Source organism: Cibotium barometz, chromosome 35, assembly GCF_041138505.1.
Source record: "Cibotium barometz isolate CiBa-2024 chromosome 35, ASM4113850v1, whole genome shotgun sequence".
Lineage (NCBI taxonomy): Eukaryota > Viridiplantae > Streptophyta > Polypodiopsida > Cyatheales > Cibotiaceae > Cibotium > Cibotium barometz.
This window is the reverse complement of record NC_141080.1, coordinates 44,680,008-44,698,605: the sequence shown is the minus strand read 5'-3', so window position 1 is coordinate 44,698,605 and position 18,598 is coordinate 44,680,008. Positions and strand designations below refer to the sequence as shown.

The following is an 18,598-nucleotide window of genomic DNA, read 5'->3' as shown; positions in this document are numbered from 1 at the left end:
GTAATCATACACAGGTGGAACAGGCCAGTCTAGAAGCAAGGGAGCCAAAGAGGCCAAGGTGATTAGAATGCAAATAGCATAGAGTGCTATTATTGTGTGTGACAAGCCAGAGCACATGGCAAAGGACTACTTTAAAAAGCAGAATAACATTAAACACATTCACACAGTCACACACGTGTGTGGATGGAGGGTGTGTGTGTGTGAGAGAGAGAGTTTCTATATGTGTGAGAGAGTGTGTATGCGAGACAGGTGTGAGAAGATGTGTGTGAGAGAGTGTGTATACAAGACGGGTGTGAGAAGAGAGAGAGAGCATGTGTTCGTGTATGTGTGTGAGAGAGTTTTGTGTTTGTGCACATGACAGAGACATAAAGAGAATGCATGTGAAAAAAACACACACAGATATGTCTCTTTGTGAGAGAGACACATAAGCACACACTCATACATACACAATACAAACATATGTAAACACACACATACATGGACACACTCTCACTCACACACGCTTACATACAAGACACATACATACTCGCACATTTACATAGGCACATACATATGTATGCACATATGCATTCAACCAAAAACTTCCATGCAGCAGCAACGCCTCACTCTCCTCTAGGTATGTGCCTGAACTCGCTTGCACCCGTCTGGTTTTTGTGTCCTAATCGACTGTTTTTAAGTTTAATCTGTGCCCTAATCTTTTGTTATCAGCTTAACTGTGTTTTTTTCGCCTAATCAGCTGTTTTCTGCTCACTTGTAGCTACATCTGTGCTTTTCCGTGCCCTAATCGGATTCGTTTGATCTTTTTTAAAGCCCAATCGGACGTTTTCATCTTATTTTGAGCTCTAACTGCGCTTCGCTGTGCCGTCTAATCGGCTGTTTTGTTCTCATTTCAGCTCCATCTGGGCTTCTCTGTGTCATAATCGGCCTTTGTCTTTTCATTTTAGCTTCTTTTCTGTGCCCTGATAGGCCGTTTGGTTCTCATTTAGCTTATCTGTGCCCTAATGGGCTATTTTCTTCACATTTTGAACTTCATGTATGATTTTCTGTGGCCCGGCCTTTTTCTTATCATTTTGTCTTTGGTGTGCCTTGATCAGCTGTTCCGTCTTCTCATTTCACTTTCATATGTGCCCTCATATTTGAACATCTGCGTATTTTCTTCTCCTTCTAGCTTCATCTGTAACCTGTTTTGGTTCGTTTTTGACCTAAATTGTTGCACACCTGCTGTTTTAGCTTCTATCTTTGTCCTACTGCCCTAACTTGTTTCACATGGATTCGTTGTTGCTCGTTTAAAGCCTCATCAGAAGCTTCTGTGCATTTCAATACTTTTTTCGTGTTGTTCATGTCTAGGTTTACTATGGTACGCCAGGGTTACTTTAAGGTAAGGTTGTCTAGGGTTGCTTCATGGTAAAGCAACAATCGCTCAGCTTACCCTTTGGTAAGCTAGCTTCCCCAACCATAGACATACTTGACTTCTTGAGAAGCAACCCTAGATCTCTCATCATTTTAGCTTCTCATCTCAGCTTCGCTTTCATTTCTCGAAGAAATATCAGCTTTGTTTTAGGGTTGACATTTGGAAAAAAAGTTCCCCATTCATTTGTTTTTTGCTCATTTTAGCATCATCTGTACATTCAATGGCTGCACAACTTCTCTTTTTCTGCTTCTGAACTTTAAATAGCTTCAAATCTGCTTTTTTCTGCTGGAGTTAGCTTCATTGGTGCCCTTACTCATGGCAGGTTTCTGTTGCATTAACTTGAGAGAGAGAGAGAGAGAGAGAGAGAGAGAGAGAGCCAATTGGGTCCCAAAACCACTAAAGGGCCTTCCTCCGAGAGCTGCCAGAGCGAGAAAGGAAGAGCCCCTCTCTGTCCCCTGTTGTTTTTCTCGTCTCCCATGATTCAGGCTGGATCATGTACTTAGCCGATTTGGCTGCATTTTTGGTAACTAATGGAAGGATCTTTTCTTGGAAAAAAAAACCCATTGAAGGGCTCTCACCTTTTGGTGTATTTCACAATTGCATGATTTTTTTAAATTTCTGTGGATTCTTTCTCGCTGTTTTATTAATATGTGCACTTTTTGCTTCAATTATTAATTCGCATGTTATTAAATTGGATCTTGAATTGAATCTGTGAAGTGAACAGGTCCAATGCACTATTAGCACATTAGGACACATGCTCATTGTGTGGGGAGAAAATGGAACTGAGAAAGCAACACATTATCTTAGGTGTTTCTATGTTTTGATGATCAATTCACAATTGGAACAATGCCTAAAGCGGAGGTCAAGGTATGCCATCTTTGCCCCTTTTTTCATTCTCATTTGTAAATAGGTACATGTGCATGTGCACATGCATTCATATACGTGTGCACGACTATTGGGCATTGATGATGTTAGTGGGGATGTCGAAGTATCTAGTCCATTCTATGCATGATGGAGTTGATGGTTTATTGTCTTGTGGATGACTACCATGAGGTTATAAATTGCACTTATAAGGTGAATTTGGGCATGTTCTTGGATTCATCTGGGTATATGCCTATTCATACATGCATGCATGTTTATGCCCTTTAATAATTAGGCCATTAACTTACTGTTGGTGTGAGCCTATTGCCTTGAGCATTTGTGTATAGGCTAGTCAGGGAGTGAGCCTTTGACACTTACAATTTAGGGTCTAGCTATTAGTTGGGAAATGAGGACACCTTGACATTGTACCTTTGCCTTTAATACAATGGGTTGTGAGCCTTTAGGTGTGGCCTTAAACTTGGCCCTTGGGAGTTAATGAAATTACTCATAAAATTAGTGGAGTTGTAAGATGATTAATCATGCGACTTTAGAGTCTAGTAAGTGCTATTTCTCAGCATGACTTAAAAAGTTCTTTAGAAAAGGTGTGTTTACTAACATCAGGAGCAATTTGGTGCTTGCCTAGGCATCTTGTGGAATAACCTATAAAAGTGATCAAATTTTTTCATTTGCACCATATGGGGTCATGGCCAAGTTAGGCATGAAAGAGCTAGTATACTTCCTCTTGCAAAGATGCAGAGATAGGGGATGATGGCCACAATCAAACTTGTGATGCTATGGCCCACTTGCATGGGTAGGTGATTTGTACACTTCTCCCCATGTGACATCAAGAACTAGGTTGCATTATTCGGCTCTAATTATTATTTTTGTGGGAACAATCATAGAAAATTTGTGTATTTCTCGAATTATACTTCGAATAACGGTTTTTATTTGCTCGTTTTGTATAAAAGTGCTTTTCGTATGAAAGCATGTTTTTGTATGAAATCCTTTCGTATGAAAAAATAGCACAAAAGAAAAAAATTGAAATAGCCATAGCTTCCTCAAAATTTATCCAAATATGGGTATTTTTGCACTCATTCAAGTCCAATAAGTCTATGTAGCATGTCAAAATTATAAAAGAATATGCCCTCAAAAAAATTGTTTTGTAACTATAAATATTATTACTAAATTTGCGCTAAAGTAACAATCTTCTTTCCTATATCTTAGAAATTATAAATACCCAACTTGAAGTGGTGTATAGTTTTTCTGTTAAAATTTTTCATCTAAAGAATTTGACAAATGCAAAGCAAGCTTGAGCACATGCTAACTCTTTAGAAAAGTCAACGAAGAACACAAATCCTCCTTCCCAAGGCAAGAGCCAAATCTAGGGCCAAAAAACACAATGATTCCTCAAAGCCGAGACCAAAGAACACTTTGAATAGCTTTGCAAACAACGTTTATATAGAAAAATCTCATGCTTTTGTATGAAAGCTTTTCATACCAAATGCTTTTTTGTATGAAAGGCTTTTGTATGAAATGTAAGTGTGCTAAAACGAATAATGCAAAATTCATATAGCATGCAATAGCATTGTGACATGCGACAAAGCCTTCTTTAAACCTGAGAGTTTATGCAATCCACTTTACTTTAAGAAAGAAGATAAGAGAAATACTAGATTTGGTCCCAATTACCCCCACTGAACCCCCTCCCCCCCCTCTGTCAAAATATGCAGCGGAGATGATAACCAAGTCTGAGACCGCAAGAGCAAGTAAAGTGCAGAAAATAGACAACACAAGAGAAGGAGAGAGATAGGCGTGTAACTCTTCTCTATACACAAGATCTTGAAGATGAAAACAAGATACAATGAGTGGGGAGCCATGGGGCCATTTTATATGGCCCCATATATGCAGTCGGCCTGCAGGTAGGGACAGCCGGCAGGACAAAAATGTCCACGACCAGTGAATATCACCAGTCGGCCAGCTTCTCAGGGTTGGCCCTCACACGTGTGGAGTCGGCCAGCAGCAGAGAGAATCTGGGACTGTCTGTGACCAGTCGGCCAGCATCTGGTACAGCCGACAGGTCCAATACTGCTTGCCACACCATGGAAAAATGGAAAAAAAATACAGGGAGTGAGGAAAAATGAGAAAACACCTGCGGGCACACCTACCACAACAGAGGCCCTGGTGTTTGATAAAGACAGGAGATGACTTCTAACACCCCCTCTCAGCTCCTGGCTGTGAAATCAACCCTAGGGAGCTGGAGTGCTGCCTGAGCATAGCCTAAGGTAGAGACTTCGTGAGAAGAGGTCCGCCGCATTGTCCTCCGTCGAACAATAAAGTAGCAAGATGTTACCATCCAAGATCTTCTCGCGTACAAAGTGATACTGTATCTCTATGTGCTTGGTCCAAGCATGGAAGACCGGGTTCCGAGCAATAGCTATACAACTCTGGTGCTGCGTTCCCGAAAGAGATACAGGTTGGGATCTGCAACCGATCTCTGAAAACTTGTCCGAACAAAGAAGGAATCAATCTTTTGATTCCAAGCCCCGAGAGCTTGCTTAAGACCATACAAGCCTTACGTAACCTGTAAACCATCCCTTCTGATCCTGGAACAACAAAGCCTGGAGGTTGCTCAACATACACCTCCTTCTGGAGGTTACCATTAAGGAACGCAGATTTTACATCCATTTGATACACGGGCCACCTCTGAGAAGAAGCCAGAGCTAGAGCGGTCCGAATCGTGGTCATCCGTGCTGTCGGTGCAAAGGTATCCTCGTAGTCAATGCCTGGCCGCTGAGCATAACCTTTAGCCACGAGTCTGGCTTTGTGTTTGTCTACCGACCCATCTGACGCATATTTGGTCTTAAAGACCCATTTGACACCAATGACTAACTGTTTCGACGGCCTCGGTACCAACTCCCATGTGTTGTTCTTCTCGATGGCATCAAGTTCCACCTGCATGGCTTTCCTCCAAGTATCCTATGAAAGGGCTTCCTTAACGGAAGTGGGCTCCTTGTCTCGCATAATACGAGACATCAAAGCATAGTTTACTTGAAGAAGCTTCGTTGTATTGCTTTTGTCGGACTCTGTGCGATCTTCGAGGGCCGTCCTCTGTGGTGTACTCGGAGGGTAGCTCCATGACACCCGACTCCCGAAGGGTGTCCATCAACCACCTGGGTACTCAAACAGATCGTGGAGCCTCCTGTCGTTGCGGGGGCTCTACTCTAGCTGCGGGCTCAACCTCCTGTACTGACTGAGGTTGATCAATTGGAACAATGGTCTGGGAATCATCATCAGACTCCTCTGGATCTCCAAGAAGTGGCGGCTCCTCGACAATGGATACTGGAACATGCTCATCAAAGACCACATCCCGGCTGACAACAATCTCATTTCTCTCTGGATCATACAATTTGTATCCCTTGGAAAGAGAATTATACCCCACAAATATAAGCTTGCGGGATTTGGAGTCAAGCTTCCTCCTTTGCTTCTTCGGAACATGTACATATGCATCACTCCCAAAAACACGGAAGTGGGAGACATTAGGTGGAAAATTTGTTGCTACTCATGGTTACTTTTCTTAATCAAAACATTTATGCTTTTTTCTTTTCCTTCTCATGTTTGATCCTCAGAGAAATAGGGTTCCAATCCATTCTGAGTTGTGGCATTGATTTAGGGATTTGTTGTGTATCATCTCCACCTTCTCGAAGAGCTTTTCAATGGTGGGTTTGACGGCCGTTTGATAGCTAAAGCTACTGGTTGTCGCGTTTTCGTTCATACTCGTCTAAGATGGGCTCCAAGGTTACCAAGAGCTTGTTAAAGTTTAGGTGAAGCTTAGTAGTCATTAATTGGTAAGATATGCATAACTCATTTTTCCTACTTTCAGCACCAACCTCCTATATCCTCCCTTCCTCCTTTCAAGCTCCTCGCATAGCCTCCCTCCATTCTCATATGCATAACTCATTTTTCCTACTTTCAGCACCAACCTTCACCTTCTCCTTCCTCCCATAGCCTCCCTCCCCCCTCCCAAATGCCTCCTCCCACATCCTCCCTCTCCACTCCTCCCAAATGCCTTCCATTCCCCACTCCCAAGTGACTTCCATAGACTCCCTCCTCTCTAAGACTTCTCAAATCTAGCTTTCCATCTTCCAACCTTTACAATAGTCGTCGCAAAGCTCTCCATTCTCTCCCAATTTCTTTCCTTCTCTTTCAGCTTTTTCCTTCTCTCAAGTGTTTTTCTCATGAGAAAGAACACCACATGTATCCTCTCTTTCTCTTTTCTTTCACATTCATTTCTCTTCCTCTACCATCAACTAGTTTTCTCTTCTCTTTTCTTCTCTCTTTTGCAAGCTACCATCATGACTAGAAGCCCTTTGATCTCTTGTAGCACACCTTCCAGCTCTATATAGCACCCTCCCTTAGAGATCTTTAGCCACCCCTCTCAGCTAGTTGACTCATCATTCTTCTCAACTCTTAACACCTCTTAGAAAGCTTACTACTAGGCGATCCTGTATTGGCTAGTTCCCTCTTGGTCTGCACAAAATCTAAGAAATACATTCGAGGAGAATTCACCCCCTTTGTCAGCCTTGAGAGTCTTTACCTGCAATCCAAACTCTTTTTCAACCATCACGTGCCAATCCTTGAACCGTGCAAAAGCTTGGTCCTTCTATGAAAGAAAGTAGACCCACGTGAATTTGGTACAGTCATCAACAAGTAGCACGAAATAGAGAGATCCTCCCAATGATGGTGTCTGCTTAGGTCCACACAAGTCAGTGTGAATCAACTCCAATGGTTTTGAAGCCCGCTTGGAAGCCTGCTTCGGAAAGGATTCCCTGTGTTGCTTACCACGTATGCAAGAATTGCAACGTCCTTGCCTGTTGCCAACATTTGGCAAGCCAACCACCATCTGGTCCCGGAAAGCTCGCCACAGTGCATCCACATGTAAGTGGCCAAAACGAAAGTGCCACAGATCTCCGACCTGAGAACCTATCAATGAGGAGAGTGCAGAGAGCTTGTAGATACCATTCTCCACACCGCCTTCCCATACAACTTGGCCCGTCTCACGGTCCTGTAGAGCAACTGAATGCTCCTCAAATTCCACCCGAAAGCCAGTCTTGCATACTTCATGCACTGACAGAAGATGAAAACCAAGAGCAGGGACCTAAAGAACACGGGAGGCATGCTTGCCCCCCTGAGGAAGAAGAGGACAAAGTATTGGTCCCGAATACACTCTGTAGGGCCCCCATCATGAATGGTGTATTTGCTTTTATTAGAATGATTCAAAATCTGAAATAAAAGATTGAACCTGAACCTTCTTGGCTGAGATAGATCTTTGCTTTTGACCTTCAATCCTTCACCCTTGCGTTAGCTTCTCCCTTGACTGTTCTGGCCCTTGAGTAGCTTCAACACCTTGTGAATTATGAGATGACATGGACTGAATTATGCCTTTGGGTTTATATACCCCTTCCTAGACCTGGTTGGTAGGTTATCTAGGGTCGGTTTGCTGAAAAAGACCCGCGACTAGTGAACTTCAATCCTTCACCCTTGCGTTAGCTTCTCCCTTGACTGTTCTGGCCCTTGAGTAGCTTCAACACCTTGTGAATTATGAGATGACATGGACTGAATTATGCCTTTGGGTTTATATACCCCTTCCTAGACCTGGTTGGTAGGTTATCTAGGGTCGGTTTGCTGAAAAAGACCCGCGACTAGTGAAAATAGCATTTTAATGCTATTAAAGCCAACGTTTTCACACTGGCTCTTCAAACTTGGCCTGGCCGCCTTGTGGGCTGCTGTCCAGGCCTGTGTAGGCTGTTGGGCAGCCCTTGGACACTGGCTGACTGGCTGCTGGGCAGCCCTTTGGCCTGGCCGCTCGGCTGGGCTGGGCTGGCCCAAAAGGCCTTGTCGGCTGCCTGGCCAGGCCCCTTGGGCTGGCTGGCAGCCTACCCAGCCCATACTAGGGCTGGTGGGCAATGTCACGCGCCCCAGGATCGAGGTCACGGACATCGGGCCGCAATGCAACCCGTGATGCATATATGTGATATAGCTCGGCTCCATCGGCCGTTGAGCGCGTCATAGCGCGATATAACCTTGTCGGGTCACACCCATCTCATGTATCCCCGGCCCGGCTCGAAGGCCTTGTGGTCTCGGGTCTATCCAACCATCTCGAATCCATGATCCAACCGGCCCGGCCTCATCGGCCCGTCGGCCCGGCACGGCTCGCCGTCCCGCGGCTTCGCCGTTTTCCCTTCCGTCGGTTCCGTTTCCGCTTCGGCACGATCGCCGTCAAGGTGGGGAGGGCAACCCCTGGGGCACATGGCACCTAGTAACCCCCACCGCAACCCGGGAGGCCTAATGTGCCTACCCGGTGCGTGAGTGCGTTCTAGTGTGCCTAGATATGGGTCCATGTTTCGCCGCTCCTTACACTTCCTCCCCATATAGATGCATGATATTCGGTGCGGTCAAGTATCCCTCGAGAGCACCACGTGAGGCCGGATAGAAATCCCAAGACTCCCCCATACCTCACATACACCCCCCCTTTATGGAATTGACGCCCTCGTCAATTAATTTTCGAACTCGAAGGGAGTGCATGTATACCATGTTTATTCTCCAACAAGTGTTTGTGCCTAGAATTAAAATAAAAGAAAGCGGGTGGTCCTAACCTTGCTTTATAGCCATGAGCAAAGTCAGTGTCTAACCCGTTACAACTGTGCATATTTTTGTATTTTTATCTATGTGTTGGCCTGGACTTCAAGCCCCCGCTCGAGAGTCCCCCGAATCCCCAATGTGCGAGGTACCATAAAGCTGCATTGGACCCCGCTTGACTCCTGGCTGAGCCGAATGTAGATATCATCAAGACAAAGCAGCATTTGCCTATTTCTCCTGAATCAAGTATGTTTTGGCCTTCTTGAGCTCCCGTTTACCCAAGAGTTCCCAATGATATTCCCATCTTCAAGGAGGTCGACTTCACTGATTTTCATAACCTTGTTATACCTGGTGTCTCATCTCACCAATCAAATCATTTGCCATTCCAATCCATGTTGTCGACATTGTTGAGGACAAGGTTTTCCTGGTCAAGCCAAGCCCTAGCTATCTTGACACCAAGATAAGCTTTGCATGTTCTTTTTCCATTGATCCCTTGAATCCGTGGGCTGTGATGAGCCTTAGCTCTGGTATTACCCATATGCGCTACGGTGCTGAATTCTTCTGGGACATGAGTTACAATACCTCACTAACGCTAGCTTCGGCCTGCAATGATTCGTGTCCTTTCTGTCTCCTGCAACCATGTGTAGGTTCTTTTGACCATTGTGTCATGATTAACCTGTTCGGATCTGGCCATACAATCCTTGAGTTTTGAGTTTGCTCTAGCCTTCATGACACCATGTTGGCCTTTACATAATCTCTCACCTTTGGATGATGCACCCTTGTAGCTGTGAGCCTTGATGCTCGAATGTTTGTTTGCTCAGACTGAATGAGCCTAGTTGCTCAGATTTTGAAGCTTGAGGACACAAGTAGCTTAGTAGGCTAATTCCAAGTCACCTGTTTGTTTGTCTTCGAGCCTTTGAGTACATGTGATGCATCCTGTTTGCCCTTTCACGGCTAAGTATAGATGCTACCAACAAAAACCAAGTTTTGTCTGGGAATCCAATGAACACTCTGCCACTGAGCATTCACCCATACATAACACAATTGCCACTTTGTGTACATGCAGTTTTCATCTTTAACTTGCATATGTGCCTTCATGGTCCTAACTTGACCTCATGTAGCACGTTGTATTCCAAAATCTGTTTGCCCTCCCTAGATTACTCTAGTTTGGGTCGGCATGGACCTCGAAGCGTTTGATACACTAAGAGTCCATGGATTGTAGCTCCGGTTTTGTGACCTTTTTGTGCGGTACTGGTTGCACGGCCACTCTGATATGACCACTATGTTGGGTCCTTCTGATGATATGATGTATATAAATGGGGAATATTGGTGCCAAGATTGGACTCACCCTCACCCGAATAATAATGTCTTTTGCCAGCTTTACTTGCCCGGCTATTGCCAACCTTCCGTCAACACACATGATGATATAGATGATGGGGTTATTGGTGCCATCTTCGGTCTTACCCTCACCCGCACATCAATGGTGAGCATGGCTTCCGCTTTCCAGTCGCTTCCACCAACTCAAAAATGAGGGTTCAAGCCTCGTAGATGCTGCCACTTACAGCTGACAGGGGGTTCAAGCCCCTTTGATATATTGCACCAGAGAATGGGGGTTCAAGCCCCTTGGATGCTGCCCACTTGCAGCAGCTGACAGAGGGTTCAAGCCTCTTGGATATGATTGCTTCTGAAAATGAGGGTTCAAGCCTCCTGAATATGAATGGGGGTACAAGCCCCTTGGATATGAATGGGGGTACAAGCCCCTTGGATTCTGCCCATTGCAGCTGACAGGGGGTTCAAGCCCCTTTGAATGAGATTGCCACTGAAAATGGGGGGTACAAGCCCCTTGGATGCTGCCAACTTGCAGCTGATAGGGGGTTCAAACCCCTTTGAATGAGATTGCCACTGAAAATGGGGGGTACAAGCCCCTTGGATGCTGCCAACTCGCAGCTGATAGGGGGTTCAAACCCCTTTGAATGAGATTGCCACTGAAAATGGGGGGTACAAGCCCCTTGGATGCTGCCAACTCGCAGCTGACAGGGGGTTCAAGCCCCTTGAAATATGATTGCCTCAGAAATGGGGGTTCAAGCCCCTTGCATACACTTTCATCTGATATGGGGTTTCAAGCCCCTTGCTCAATCTGATACCTTCATGATCTCTGAAAGATGTGGTGGCTTCATTGCCACAAGGCTCATCATGGCCTTAGCGGACACCTTGCCGCTTAGCAGGTACAATCCCGCTTGATATATATCCAAATGATTCATCTTGGTGGTTTTGCATCCATTGCTCTTTCATGTATGATAAAATGAGAGTACCATGCTGACACAACGGTCCCATACCCGCTGCATCAATCTTCAAAAGACAAGCTTCCAGTCCCATACCCGGTCGCTTTCATGGCCCCTTTCTTTTGCTCCACTGATATCCATATGCATATGCTTCACAGCTTTGCCTTTCGGCCAATGACCTGATTTCAAGTTGATCCGGCTTCCCACACCGTTTCTTCTTGGCATCTGTATTGCCGTCTATTCCACATGCTGATTTTGCTCAATTCCATATGTTCATGCATTCTAGGGATCCACCAACCCATTGATTCATATCAATATGTATCTCCCAATGATGTGCCTCCCGGATCACCCCGTTCGGCTAAGAATGATCTTGATGTGGCGTTTCCAGCCCGCAACCACAAAGTCGGGTGCTGCTGGTCCGAATGTGCCATCATATATATAGATTGCCGTTTGCTGCATATCTTCACTTTCCATGGTGGTAAACTCATGTGAGGTCCTGAGCCCGCTGTTCTTCTGACTCGAAGTGCTGTCAGCCCACCAGGACCAAGTTGCATATATATCTGACTATCTCATATGAATGATATGGGCCTCTATCACAGAATGACCCTTGCCAACAACTCAGTTGGACTTGCACCTTGATACCTTCCCTTGTATCCATGCCAAGCATTCCACATGCCAAATGGCTCACTGGTTAACTATGGATTTTCACAAAACAGACTGCATAACTGCATTCTACTCGGAAAACTGATCACTTTTCATATATAACATGTCTTCAAATTCCATCGTTTGGGCCTCCGTCCAGAGCTGCCTTGTTATTCAAGCTTCCGTATCTGCAGCCTGGGTCACCGGCGGTCCCGACCAAGCATGCCATCCTGTACCTTGCGTCCACACGCTCGTGATAGGTATATGTAATCATGGGCAAATTCCATCGTCTTGATGCTCAAAAATGCGTTTTTCTGCTGTCGGCTACTTTTGTGCCGTCGGCTCTGTGGCCGTCATGTAGTCCTGCTCAAATTGCCGTTTTTGCCGTTTTTCGGATTTCTTCCGTCTGGCATCACACACCCCCATGTGGGCTTCCCAATGATCTTTGCTCTGATACCAAGTGTCACGCGCCCCAGGATCGAGGTCGCGGACATCGGGCCGCAATGCAACCGGTGATGCATATATGTGATATAGCTCGGCTCCATCGGCCGTTGAGCGCGTCATAGCGCGATATAACCTTGTCGGGTCACACCCATCTCATGTATCCCCGGCCCGGCTCGAAGGCCTTGTGGTCTCGGGTCTATCCAACCATCTCGAATCCATGATCCAACCGGCCCGGCCTCATCGGCCCGTCGGCTCGGCACGGCTTGCCGTCCCGCGGCTTCGCTGTTTTCCCTTCCGTCGGTTCCGTTTCCGCTTCGGCACGATCGCCGTCAAGGTGGGGAGGGCAACCCCCGGGGCACATGGCACCTAGTAACCCCCACCGCAACCCGGGAGGCCTAATGTGCCTACCCGGTGCGTGAGTGCGTTCTAGTGTGCCTAGATATGGGTCCATGTTTCGCCGCTCCTTACACTTCCTCCCCATATAGATGCATGATATTCGGTGCAGTCAAGTATCCCTTGAGAGCACCACGTGAGGCCGGATAGAAATCCCAAGACTCCCCCATACCTCACAGGCAATGCCTGGGGCCTTCTTGTCCCCCTTGGGGTGGCCCATAGCCTTCCCCATGCCCATACCTAATGCAAACCTACATCTACACAGTCGTTTGACATCTGGTCATAGACCAGACACACAGAGCAACTGACATCATTCCAGAGGGAGACTCACAGCGCGGACTAGCACTGCTTCATGTGCAGGACAATGCACACTTGACCTCGGACGAATGGAGTGGAACCTTGGTTGACTCGTCTCGGACTGGGCTCACATGGGACCAGTTTTCCATTCCAGGTCCTGCACCTTCTTGTTCAGATATGTCCACGTGGCATCCAAGTGCGGGATGCACGTGATGTCCCATGATTTTGTGTTGATTCTTTCATACTTAACAAAAGTCTCTTTCTTGCAAAAAAAAAACTTCATGTATAATCACTGGCCCAAGACCATCAAGTCTTGCATTATCCAAAATTCCTCAACTTCCACAAAACACTGGATAGAAGACTATTCACGCCGAAAGTAACGAAAGCAAAATCATCTCTCCACAAGACAGATTTTTTTTTTTCCCCAAAAAAAGATCCAAGAGTTTATAATGCCAATCCTTTAATCTATAGATAGATCCATATATCCAGAAAATAAATCCGAGAATCCACAATGTTAAATCCACCATATTCGAGATAACGAATATAATATCGCTTCCATAAATCCAATACATTTCCCAATAAAAGGATCCATAAACATAATTCATTTTCCTAAGCATATAGCTTCCATACAAGCTTGAGATATATAAGTTCATTCTAGGGTTCATACCCATTAAATGTCAAGTAATATCCTGTAAACTGGCCTCGGTCTTCAGACAAAACCAAAGGGCGGTGCAGAAACAACTTGCACACAAAACACTTCAACACCTTTGAAGACCTAGAAAAGGAAAACAAACAGGGGGAGCTAGAGTGCTCCTGCAAACAGTACACGGACACTGATTGGCCCCAAAACGTAGTGGCGCCCCTTGCGGTATTTCTTTAATTGATTATAAGAGAGTTTTGATTACAATAAGGCTAGAAACTCAGGCACATAGCTGAATTTGCTGCCAAACAAAAACAGCCCATAAACAGTCTCAAAACAGCCTCAGAATTGCTCATGTTCGTAGCCACATGCATTGCCACGAAACAGTCCATAAACCCTTTCCAAAACAGTCGTGAACCAAAGCAAAGAGAAGCTGAAAGTTCCATCAGTTGAACACCATCGACATGATGTCTATGTTCATGAGAAACCAGCCCCTGGTTGCCTGAATGTCCAAAAAAACCAGTCCCCTGGCTGCTTGCAAAAACATGCCTCCTCCAAAAAGCACCAGTGTTGCTGGGCGTTTCATAGCAAGCAAGAGAGGGAAAGAGAAAGTACATCCTCCTGGCTGCCTCAGCCCGACCAGGAAGAACACACACACACTTCTCTGCTGTAGCCCGACGCAATAGAGAAGCGCATCCAGCCCTCTGCTTTCTGCAGTCCAGCTAGCCAGCGTGTAAGTGCTGTCCTGTGTGTAAGTGCTATCCCGCCATCAAGAGGCGCTATGTTTTTTGCAGTCCAACGCTCTGCTTTTTCATAGAAAAACACAGGGTCGTGACATTCGACATAACATAATGTTCATGGAAACTGCCTGATTAGAAATCCGATATATTTCAATTTTCCTAAAGAATATATATATATAAGAATATATATATATATATATATATATATATATATATATATAAGAATATATATATATATATATAAGAATATATATATATATATATTCTATATATATAAGAATATATATATATATATATATATATATTCTTATGTATATATATATATATATATATATTCTTATATATATAGAATATATATATTCTTTTATATATATATATATATATATATATATATATATATATATATATATATATATATTCTTTAGGAAAATTGAAATATATCGGATTTCTAATCAGGCAGTTTCCATGAACATTATGTTATGTCGGATGTTATATATATAATATCAGTAAAGCCATAAGGCTTGAGATTTCCAATGATAACCATATATATGTATGTGCCACATACTGTCATATATATAGATCCTTGAGCAAAATCTGCCCCATAAACATAGTCCATCATATCCCATCCGAGGGAGTCGTAAGAAACCATATAAAAGCGATAGAACCAACTTGCCATATGTAATGCCATGGATACCATATAGAAGCCATATTAACCAAGCTCATTAATGCTTTCTTGAAACGCACTCAAGAAAACATACCATTTTCTCCTTGCAAAGATACAAGGGTAAGGTATCCACAAAACCAATGCAACAATCTTGAGATATACATAAGAATTAATAATTCTGCAATCTAGCAAAACTTAAAATGTATTTAGCTTTTTATGTTGGTCAGAGTCGAATCTCCCTTGTCCTACAGCATAAAGAGGAGGTCCTCTTGTCGAAGCTGAATATATTGAGATACAAGCTGAATTTCTCCCATGGCTAGTCCTTTCTCACACAAGCAAGTAGCCACACATGGTTCTCAAACCAGGTTTGTGCATAACTTGCACAAGCTGGTCAATGTACTAGGTCATATTGATCGATTAATTAATTGGTCCACATTTGAGTGGGTTTACAGGTGTTCTAGTGTGCTCTACGTGTTAGGCCCCCTAGTGACGTGGAACCTTGATCTTGGTCTAGCCATGGGGTTGGGGAACAATTGAGTGATCCATGCCAGAGAATGGTGCTTCCAAGGGTTGAGCATATGGCTGAACATGCCGAAAAATGAGGTGATAGATGTGGCATTAGTCATGCTTTTGCCCAATTTTCTTCTTCTCGTTTGCTTTTGATTGTTGGTAACTTCTATATCAGATCCCTTCGAGCTTTGACTATTTTCTCGGTTGAAGTTTCCACAATTAATGGTTTTATTATAATCAAGTTAATGTTAGAGGTTTTGAAAGCCTGGAACAGTGCAGCATAGATGCTTAGAAGGCGGGCACAACTTTTCAAAGCAAAGCAAAGATGCGTGGGCAGGCGACAATTGTGTGGCGAAGCCATTTTGGCAAGTGGCAATTCCCCTTTTCTCTCTGTATCTTGTATGATTTTCCAACATGGAAAGGCATATTGGTGCAGATACAGGCACTTGTAGTGGGAAAAGACGAGAGGAAGGGCATGCCCCAAGCATTGTAGGCTGCTCAGCTTAAGTGGAGGGGAAGTCAAAGGCAGTAGCAGGCAGGCAGACGCGGAGATGGAGTTCTAGTGGGTGGTGTTCTATGGCACGTTTTTCAGGGTGGGTGAACAGAAGCTTTTTGGGGCCTTATTTTAGAGTCTCTGGCTCGTTCCCCTTCAGGTGGTGTAGAGAGTCGGAATGTCAAGAGAACCCTTTTCAGCTAAATAATGTTGCATGTCTGATTGAGCATATATTTATCGAGGTCACAATCCCAAACCCACCCACTAACGGAAGCTGTTTGGGGCGTTATTTTATAGTCTCCAGGTCTCTCCCCTTCGGGTGGTACACCACAGCTGCAGCAGCAGCAGCAGCAAAAGCAGCCTTCTCAACAGCAGATACCTCCTATGCAACAAAACTCACAACAGCAACAAGCGCAACAGCATATGCAGCAGCCAAGCAACATGCAGGGTGCCATCGGGAATACTGCTGCACTACCTGGTCCAAATGCAAGTGGGGAAGGAAGAAGAATCTCTTGTGAAGATATCCAGTTGGTAAGATTTTGTATTTAACATCTGTTATCATGAACTTGTCAGATGGTCTGAGGAAGATGTTGACATCCATTGGGATTTCATCTGCAGGTGCAGAACTTGATAGAGAGATGCCTGCAATTGTATATGAATCGAGCAGAAGTCATCAGTACCCTCTTGAATCAGGCTAAGATTGAGCCTGGTTTTACCGGTCTTGGTTAGTAAAGACTAGCTGTTCCTATCACAAAGATGTGCAAGAGTGTGCAGTTAGGGTTTCTCTTAGCTTGGTTTACCCTCTGTTTCACAGTATGGCAAAAGCTGGAGGAACAAAACCCCGATTTCTTCAAAGCATACTATGTCCGTCTGAAGCTCAAACGACAGATCATGCTCTACAACCATTTCCTGAAGCAGCATGCTCAGCTCACACAGAAAATGCATCCAGCCAAAGCTCCGCTACCAGCCTTGCAAAATGGCTTGCATACACCGGCAGGTGATTAGATCAAACTTCTTTCAGAGATTTTCACATGCCTAAGCTCTGGCTGCTTTTGGTTTTTGCGAGTGATGTTATTGACTTTAAGCTTTGGCTTCTTGGTCTGCTTAGCAGTGCATCACTTGCCAATTGGATACCCGGTTCCACAGCAGCCACCAATGGCAGCAGCAGGTCATCCACACATTGTCCAGATGCCAGTTGCTTCACTGACTCCTCCTGTTATGGGTGGAGCCCCCATTGCAGAAGGATTTGTGGCTGCACACGGAAGCCCCGGATCCAAGTGAATTTTTTAATGATTTGTTTAGCTTTCAGTTCTGTTTATCCATCGGAATTTTTTTTGCCATTTTCTCGTGTCTTACTTTTAGCTTCTCCTTCCAACAGCAATTTGAATACAGACATGTCTCTGCTACCCACGACTTCAAGCATCCCTTTGAATGGTGATATAAGCATGGTCCCAAATGCAGTGCTACAGGGAAGCTCAACGTTCCCATTTACTGGTATGGGGAACCCCACCGACATGTCTGGGATGGGGATGGATGTTCCAGCCAATTTCCCTCCGGATGCATCGTTCCATTCAACCGAAAACCATGCACAGAACGGCATGGGAAGCTTACAAATCACTACAGATGCGGATGCAGGTGGAGGCAGGGAATCAATTGGGCTCCTAAGCCACCTGCCGCGGAACTTCAGTCTCTCAGACCTCACAGCTGAGTTGTCGAGTAGTACAGGTAATGTGATGGAGGCATCGAATGTATGTGCCCAATTTGTGGTACTTGAGTGAATGCTGGAAAGCCCATTGAATCTTTGGCCTTTTTACTCAGACATTCTTGGAAGCTACATTGGTTCTCCTTTCCTGGCCCCGGATGCAGATGTGTTTATTCGTTCTTCAGGTAAATATTTACTGAATTGTTGTTCACTATATGTATGTGTGTGTGAGTGCATGTGCCTGCATGGAAGAATGGATGGATCTATGTATGCATGGATACATGCATGCATGCACGGATGAATGGATGAATGTGTTATTTATTAATTATATTATTGATATAATGATACTTAGTGCTTGGGTGATGCTTTTTTGATGGTCTCAGATGATGAGAAGATGCTTGATCAGATTGAAGGTCCTTCTAGCTATGATGACTTTGAGGATGAGAAGTGAAGGTCTGACCTGCCAATTGTCACAGCTCTTGTTCTAATTACATTTTATTCAGTTCATCCTTTGTTGCTTGTTTCAATCTGAACAAGCTGCTATAAGTGAGCAGGTAAAGAGTTGTACATATGGTATTTACAAGGGCCTACACTTTTAGAGACCTTGAACCTCGGTTGTAAAAATTTACTACAATAAGAGTAAGCAGGTAAAGTTTAAAGATGTTCAAGGTACGAGCAGCAGTGTGCTCTTAAAAAAAGAAGAAGAGTATTTACTTTCCTCCCTCCCCCCCCCCCCACCACGACGACCATCATGATGATGCTCCTAGCTGGAGGGCGCGAGAATCGAACCGGGCATCTCTGTCGTGGGACGCTCTCTACCAACTCACTACTATGCGGCAGGAGTCAAGCCGTGTGTTCCAATAAATAAATAGATTATTTGGCCTTG

General features: G+C 44.6%; 1 protein-coding gene across 5 annotated transcripts; it reads left to right on the top strand.

The window, feature by feature from the left end:
• Positions 1–458: 458 nt before the first annotated feature.
• Positions 459–18,371, top strand: LOC147618493 (helicase with zinc finger protein). Of its 5 annotated transcripts, none has more exons than XM_086774927.1 (9): positions 459–616; positions 2,129–2,278; positions 16,308–16,541; positions 16,629–16,734; positions 16,825–17,007; positions 17,122–17,287; positions 17,389–17,735; positions 17,829–17,897; positions 18,096–18,371. In XM_086774927.1, exons 2-9 carry the CDS (start codon positions 2,258–2,260, stop codon positions 18,161–18,163), a joined length of 1,194 nt encoding a protein of 397 aa, XP_086631053.1. In that variant the 5' UTR covers positions 459–616; positions 2,129–2,257; the 3' UTR covers positions 18,164–18,371. The 5 variants fall into 5 exon arrangements, with proteins under 5 accessions (XP_086631053.1, XP_086631051.1, XP_086631052.1 ...); XM_086774925.1 differs by having other exon boundaries at positions 17,119–17,287; XM_086774926.1 differs by having other exon boundaries at positions 469–616; positions 2,136–2,278; positions 17,119–17,287.
• The last annotated feature ends 227 nt before the right edge of the window (positions 18,372–18,598 follow it).

What these genes read in the sequence shown, in the direction of transcription:
- LOC147618493 (XM_086774925.1), top strand. Translation starts at nt 2,258, where the DNA reads ATGCCTAAAGCGGAGGTCAAG. An exon ending in GCCTGGTTTTACCGGTCTTG is followed by an intron (nt 16,735 to 16,824) that starts GTTAGTAAAGAC and finishes TCTGTTTCACAG; the next exon opens with TATGGCAAAAGCTGGAGGAA. An exon ending in TGGCTTGCATACACCGGCAG is followed by an intron (nt 17,008 to 17,118) that starts GTGATTAGATCA and finishes TGGTCTGCTTAG; the next exon opens with CAGTGCATCACTTGCCAATT.